The sequence below is a fragment of the Orycteropus afer genome, unplaced genomic scaffold, assembly GCF_000298275.1.
Source record: "Orycteropus afer afer isolate SDZICR_OR568_19922 unplaced genomic scaffold, OryAfe1.0 scaffold00067, whole genome shotgun sequence".
In the NCBI taxonomy this organism is placed as follows: domain Eukaryota; kingdom Metazoa; phylum Chordata; class Mammalia; order Tubulidentata; family Orycteropodidae; genus Orycteropus; species Orycteropus afer.
The window spans coordinates 3,166,008-3,174,284 of NW_006921654.1; the positions used below are offsets into that span (position 1 = coordinate 3,166,008).

Here is an 8,277-nt window from a genome sequence, read left to right on the forward strand (position 1 = left end):
GGTCAATGACATGAGACAAAGTATATGTGAACTGCTGTATGGAAAGTGAATTTGCTCTGTAAATCTTCACCCAAATCACACACACAAAAAAAGAAACAAACAAACAAACAAACCCAAAGAGGGGTCATTATGAGATTATGAGTCGGGCAGACTCCATGGCACATAACAACAACAATTTGCTATGTAAACTTTCACCTAAAACACAATTAAAAAACAAAAACAAAACCCTTGGGCCTCTAGCAAAGCAAGTGATCCCCTACTCTCCCCTCTATACTTAGGGTCACAATTCTGTCTGGGCACATTTACAAATGACCCTAAATGAGTTTTCAGGGTCTCAGAAGGCAGTCCAAACCAAACAAACTCACTGCCCAACCTTCCTTCTGAGGCCTTAGGCACTACACCACCAGAGCTCCCAGTCCAGGTTATTTTAAATATGGTATCACTGACTGATACAAAACAGTGTCTAAGCTACTATGTGGGAGCTCTGGTGGCATGTTGTTGTTGTTGTTGTTGTTGTTAAGTGCCGTCGAGTCGTTTCCGACTCATAGCGACCCCATGCACAGCAGAACAAAACACTGCCCGATCCCGCGCCAGCCCCACAATCCCTGCTATACTTGAGCCCATCATTGCAGCCACCGTATCAATCCATCTCGTTGAAGGCCTGCCCCTCTTTCGTCGACCCTCCACCCTACCAAGCATGACATCCTTCTCCAGGGAATGGTCCCTTCTGACAACATGACCAAAATAGGTGAGACGAAGTCTGGCCATTCTTGCTTCCAAGGAGCATTCTGGCTGCACTTCCTCCAGGACAGATCTGTTAGTTCTTTTAGCAGTCCATGGTACTTTCAGCATTCTTCGCCAGCACCACAACTCAAAAGCATGAACACTTCTTCGGTCTTCCTTATTCATTGTCCAGCTCTCACATGCATACCAGGCGATTGGAAATATCATGGCTTGTGTCAGGCACACCTTAGTCCTCAATGAGATATCCTTGCTCCTCAGCACTTGAAACAGTTCCTTCGCAGTTGACTTTCCCAATGCTACATGTCGTCTAATGTCCTGACTGCTGCTTCCGTTGGCATCGATTGTAGAACCAAGCAACGTGAATTCCTTGACAACCTCAATCTTCTCTCCATTGATTGTGATGCTGCTCATTGGTCCAGTTGTGAGGATTTTTGTTTTCTTTATGTTGAGATGTAATCCATACTGCAGACTGTATTCTTCAACCTTCATCAGTAGGTGCCTTAAGTCATCCTCACTTTCAGCAAGCAAAGTTGTATCATCTGCATATCTCAGGTTGTTAATGATTCTTCCTCCGATCCTGACACCACGTTTTTCTTCATATAGTCCAGCTTCTTGGATTATTTGCTCAGCATATAGATTGAATAAGTGTGGAGAAAGAATACAACCCTGACGCACTCTCTTCTTGATTTTAAACCATGTAGTGTCCCCTTGTTCTGTTCGAACGACAGCCTCCTGGTCAAGGTACAGATTCCTCATGAGTACAATCAAGTGCTCGGGGATTCCCATTCTTCTCAATGTTGTCCATAATTTGTCATGATCCACACAATCAAATGCCTTTGCATAGTCAATAAAACACAAGCAAACATCTTTCTGGTATTCCCTTCCTTGAGCCAAGATCCATCTGACAACAGCTATGATATCCCTTGTTCCACATCCTCTTCTGAATACTGCTTGAACCTCTGGAAGTTCTCTGTCAGTATACTGCTGCAAACGTTTCTGAATTATCTTCAGTAAGATCTTACTTGCATGTGATATTAATGATATTGTTCTATAATTTCTACATTCTGTGGGATCACCTTTCTTTGGAATGGGCACAAATATGGACCTCTTCCAGTCAGTTGGCCAGGTAGCTGTCCTCCAAATCTCTTGGCATAACTGAGTGAGTGCCTCCAATGGGGCATCTGTTTGTTGAAATATCTCAATCGGTATGCCATCAATTCCCGGAGCCTTGTTCTTCGCCAGTTCTTTCATTGCAGCTTTGACTTGTTCCTTCATTACCATTGGTTCTAGATCATATGCCACTTCCTGAAATGGATGAAGATCGATCAGTTCTTTTTGGTACAGTGACTCTGTGTATTCCTGGTGGCATAGTGCAAGGCATTTAACTGCTAACCAGAAGGCTGGCGGTTCAAATCCATCAGCCACTCCTCAGAAGGAAGGTTGGGCAATCTACTTCTGTAGTGATACTGCCTCAGAAACCCAAAGAGGGGTCGCTATGAGTTGAAATCGACTCCATGGCAATGAGTTTTTTTGTTGTAAGGTACCGTGTCATAGTCTTGGGGGTGCTTCTTTAAGTATTGTTTTTCTCTTTATACATACATTGCAATCAATAAAAAAATTGTTACCTAAGACTCACTTTAAATGGAAAAAACACATTTAGATTTTATCTGATAATGCTAACAGACAACTTCTGATGATCTTAACCAATAAAGCTGAGGCAACAGACCAAATATTTTCCCTTGAGATCTAAACCCACTTTCATAAATCTTAAGTAAAAATCAAAATAACCTAGTAGACTATTTAAATCATGCCCATAGTCCTCAGTAAATACAAATAATGGACTGCATTCATTCCCACTGTAATGTGAGTGCTGCAAGGAATTCTAATTGTAAATAACTCTCTTGCCTAAAAAATTTTATAGTTAAATAAAATTTTCTGCTTATTGATTCTTTGGAATTTTCACTGTAGATCACAAAATAAGAAATTTAACAAAAATTCTGCTTTATCCAAGTAGAAACAGTTGGGATGTGAAAAGGTCAAACAGCACATGCTTTAGGGAAATGCTCCCCACCCCCACCCCCAGGACTGGAGAATCTACTGCAATGACAAAGCTGAGAGCCAGTGCCTACAGAAGCACAGCTGATTTCAGGCCCAGACAAGTGCACAGCTGCGGCGTTGAGCATAAGGGAAGATGCAAACAGCATCCTGGGCGGGTCGTGGTGGGCTAGAAAATGAATGAGAAAATTGACACCTCTAGTTTGATTTTCTACGGGAAGAAAACTAACACAAAGACCAACAACAGATTTGTTTTCAACTTTGATAAGTAGTGAACCTGACCAGAGTGTTCAAAACAACTGCACAGTTAGCATATAGAAGAGAAACATTTTAATTAACAAAGTATCAAATATTGACTTAGCTTGTGGAAACCTCACTTGGACATCTTGGAAAATTGTACTAAATTCTAGGGATAAATGTTTGCACTGGGATTAAAAATACAAAAATCTAAAAGTCCCACAGTATCAATTACAATATAATGTCGATTAGGGTTCCAAGGCTGATCGGCTTTTTCTTTCCCCCTGAGATCTGTTGTTCAAAAGTAAAGAAAAATAAAAGACTATTCCCCCCAAAATTTTGATCAGATGAAAGAATTTTACTAATCTGCACACTGAATATGTATGTTTTTTAAATTACTGTAATAATTTGATGATTTCCAGAAAAATAAAAGCTTGTAAATTAAATGGTAGACTGTTTCTATGTTTTCTGGGAGTTTAGAAGAATATTTAAAATTTTGTGTCTTCAAGGTACAAGTCCAAATTTTTTTTTAAAGTCTTTATCCAATCAAGAAGCTGCACACGTCTGGCGTTTGGTCAGCTTGTGGTATTTGTGAGCGAGGTCCACGGCTGTCCTTCCTTGCTGAAAGGGGAAAGACCATAATATTGAGTTCCAGTGATTTCCCATTTTCTTAACTCCTTTGAAAAGGTAATTGACTTCTTCTTCAGTGAAGTTTTTACGAATTCTTCTTTTCTCTGCAATTCATGAGAATTGTAGAATCTATTAGTTCTTACAGAAATAAAAGGGTCTTCTTGAGATCCAAGTAAGTGCTTACCCTCTTCTAAGGATATGAACTATATAGTGATGAAATGTCATGCTGGGGATACTTATCATACGAAAATCTGCTTCGATTAACAGAACAAAACAGTGCTCACTATTAAGCTAGCTGCTGTTACTTTCTCAATAATTGTAACTTAATCCTGTTATAGTAATACTTGCAAGACCTTTCAATCAAGAAATACAGACGTTTATAAAGAGTCACTTGTTAATTCCTGGGAGGACAATTAACGAACAGCTTACCTATCTTACAGTCTTCCCAAAGGGCTCCGTAACGTCATAACATAGAAAAGAATATCAACACTTGTTATTTTAAATATCAGACTGGATTAATATTTTTAAAGAATAAGTGTCTTTTGAAATTCACCTTAATAAATACATTCGCTGCCTAAGTGTCCTTAGCTCAATCAAAACAAAAAAATAACGGTAAGCTGCATAATGGAAGAGGAAGTTCGAAACTATCTTGTTTTTAGGAATACTTTCTACAAGAGAAAATATGCACAGTTACCATCTGTACCTACAAATATTTTCTGGTGATAATTAGTAAGAAATGGTTTTCTTAAACGAAAGACAGGCATTGAGTTGAACACTTCCCTGAGGTAGATACACTCCTTGGAGAGAACAATCATGGGAGAAAGGGCTGTCTATGCACCAGGAGACAGCTCAGGGGGCAGGAGTGCATGGAGCGAAGGACATAGGGAACAGGTAACTATGGGGAGGAAGTGGGAGGTGAGCTGTTGCATCGGGGTAAACTGTACTCAATGTCATGAGATAGAGTGTATGTGAACTGCTGTATGGAAAATGAATTTGCTCTGTAAATTTTCACCCAATCACAATAAAAATGAAAAGAAATGGTTTTCCTTAAGCTTTTCATTCATTATTAATTCATGCTATCATTGTTGGTAGATGGTGGGGAGGAGTTTTTTGTACTCTTCTGCTTGAGGCTGTCGTTACTTCTGTGGGATTGGAAGTACTGTATTTTTCTGCAAATAATGTGCTTGTTATATGTTTTGGTATTTTTGCAAACCTCTGACCCTCTCACTTTAGTTTCCTATGCACACCATGTGCGTTATGTGTGTGTGCATGTAATTCACATGAGCATACTGTATGCAAAATACAGTAGTAATGCTGGGAGACTTGAAAATGCTGCCTATTGCCATCTGTCGACCTCAACTAACAGAGACCTCCACAACTCAGACATTTTAAAACAGAAGAGAAAATCTTCCTTACAACACAAGGATGAGAAATCAATGTGGACAATGTCTCATTATTACTTCATAATATTACTCAGAATGTTCCACGAGGGCAGGGATTTTTGTCTTGTTTTGTTTACCATTGTATCCCCAGTGCCTGGAACAGTGTCTGACACATAGTAAGTGATCTGCAAATATTTGTTGAATAAAAACATTATCATTGCCAAAAATGTTCCAAACTTATCAACAAAGGAGTTCCGGTAAGATGGTGGAATAGGCAAACAGACTGCACAGACCCTTTTCAACAAAGAAAAGGGGAACCAGTTAACACAGATACAGAAGATAATCCTGGAGCCCTGAGCTTTGAAGGGAAGGATATAGAAGTGGACTAAACTCCAACTAGTAGAAGAACATGCATGAAGACACCAAAAAAGGAGACATAGGAGCTGTGGTCTGGCAGCAATCCTGATGGCACAGACAGCTTGGATATTGCCCAGCAGTGCTAGGACCTAAGAATTAACCTAAAAATCGGCCCTGCTAGCTAGGGGCTGCACGGAGTTCTGCACTGGTGGCTGGTGATTAAAAGAGGAAGTGGTGAAGAGAAAGGTGGGCCGAGCTGTGGACTTTTGCCTGTCAGAAGGATACAGCCATTTTGAATGTTTACAAGCAGTTCAACCATTTTGGATATTTAAAGGGACAGCATTCTCCCAGATTCCAGGGACTTAAGAATAGACTCCACTTGTTAGGAACCACAAAGACATTCTGGACACCAATGACTGGAAAGGTGCAGCATTCCCGCTGTTACTCTTATACCCCACACTGTCTTGGTGAATGGAGGTGCAGCCATCCCTCACTCCAACCCAGATTCTGGGTTGGCAGGAATTCCATCCCAGGCTGTGTGCTGGGTTGGAGCCTGGGTGCTTGGCCCCGCCTAGATTTTTTTTTCCTTTTCTTTTTCATTTAGTTTGTTTTTGTCTGTTTAAAATTAATATTATTAATTTTTTTTTTGTATTCCTTTTATTATTATTCTTTACTCTTCCTTTCCCAGGTTCTGGTTTTCAGCTTTTTCTCTCTTCCCTTTTCCTGGTTCCCATTTTTTTCTTTCTTATGGTTAAACCCATTCCTTGTTTTTCTTTTTGCATGTTTCATATTTTTTTTCTTCTTCATTATTCTTCCACTCTACCTTTTTTCTCTTATTGCATCGCCCTCTCCACAAATATTTCGGGTTTTTCTTTTCTTTTTTTGGTTATTGTTCCTGTGTGTTTATACAGTGTGTTTTTGTCCACTTGCTTTTACTTTTTTGATGGTTATTAGATTGTTGTTTTTGTCTAACTGAGTGGGAGACAGCAACAGTGCCTATATGACACAACTACACCTGTGCCTTCAGCTTCACTTACTGAGAGCCACCACCTCCTTCTCCACCAACTGGCCAAAGATAAACGACCTACCAAGAAGAGCCTGACTCATCCTTAACTGCTGTTCACAAACAATTAACAGAGATCTAAATACAACAGTGTCACAATGTCTCTGAGACAATAGACCATCACAGTCCACACAAAGAAATAATATAAAGTGGTAGAAACAAGGGAGCAGGATACAGACCCAGAACACAACCCTGAGGAAGAAGCAGCATTGGAACTCCCTGATAAGGAATTCAAAAGAATTATATTTAGGTATTTTCAAAGGATTGAGAGACAGATCAAGGAAAACACTGACAAAATTAAGGAAAACATAGACAAAACCCTAGAACAATTTTGGAAGAAAATACAAGAATAAAATTCAAAAGAAATGCAAAATTAGAAATGATACAAAAATCTACAGATAGAAATCCAGAAGATTAAGACTAAATTTTCAGAAATAGGTAACACAGAAAGAGGAAAGGAGTAGAACTGAATCAATGGAAGACAGAATTAATGAGATGAATAAATGAGATTAATAAATTACTGAGATGACTCCACAGTCATAATGGGAGACTTTAATATACCACTTTCAATGAAAGTTAGAACAACTGGAAAGAAACTCAACAAAGATGTTGTTTTGGTTACCTAGTGCCACTCTGACAAGAATATACCACAAATCAGATGGCTTTAACAAACAGGAATTTATTCTCTTACAGTTTGGAGGCTTTAAGTCTAAGTTCAAAGTGCCAGGCTCTAGGGGCTGGGTGAAAGCCCTTTAACCTTATAACCTTAGACTTCAGCTCTGCCTCCTGCTCCCAGCCCGCTGGAGCTAGAGGCTTCTCTTCACTCAGACAGCTGCTGGCTGCTGAGACTGACAAACCCAAGGTTGACAAGTAAAATGGCACAGTCCCAATGTTACCAAACCACATGGCAGGCCATTAATTCAAGTCCATTGTAAATGCCAAGGACAGCAGAGCATGGTAGGCTGCTGAACAATGACATGGCTACATGCAGGGTCCAAGTGTGCCATGAGCTAGAGACCATTCCCCAAAGCTGTTTCTTATATATTGGGAAGCAGACCACATACCCAAAGGCAGTTATTCAGCTCCTCACAGTAGATTCTGCCATGGACTTGATTACCAGTCCCATCATGGGGAATACTAAAGCCAGCTGCCCAGCCACTCAACCAGGCCCAGCCAAGTTGACACATAAACTTCACCACCACAGACGCAGAAAAGCTAAACAATACAATCTACCAACTTGACCTTATAGACATCTACAGAGGACTTCACCCAACAACAGCAGTGTCCATGGAACATTCTCCATGATAGACCGTATGTTAGGCCATAAAGCAAGCCTTAATAAATTTTAAAACAATGAAATACTGCAAAGCATCTTCTCACATCACAATGCTATCAAATTAGAAATTAGAAATCAACAATAGGAAGATCAATGGAAAAAGAGCAAACACATGGAAACTGAACAGCACCCTCCTTAAGAAAGACTGGGTAAGAGAAGAAATAAAAAATGAAATAAAAAAATTCCTTGAATCAGGGCAACGTACCAAATGTGAGTGATTAACACGGTGGCACTGAGGAAGAGGAAGACATAGAGAGGTCCATGGGAGGTACAGACAACAAAGATGAACCCTGTGATAGTTGAAGATGTGTCAACTTGGCTGGACTCCAGTTGTGAGTGGTGGTTCCCATGATGGGATCAGATGACTGAGTTCTGAGTGGCTGGTCTGCCCAAGGGGAGTTTCCCCAGGGGTGTGGCCTGCTTGCAATTCTATTCCAAGGACAAGCTGGAAGAACGGCATTCCGGACTATATA

The 8,277-nt window shown here is 40.1% G+C and overlaps 1 protein-coding gene across 1 annotated transcript in view; it reads right to left on the bottom strand.

Moving 5' to 3' along the window:
- Positions 1-3,582: 3,582 nt before the first annotated feature.
- Positions 3,583-8,277, bottom strand: part of TERB1 (telomere repeat binding bouquet formation protein 1) — a 38,346-nt gene continuing 33,651 nt past the window's right edge. The window contains 1 exon segment of the mRNA XM_007940223.1: positions 3,583-3,770. Coding sequence (XP_007938414.1) covers positions 3,583-3,770 — 188 coding nt within the window.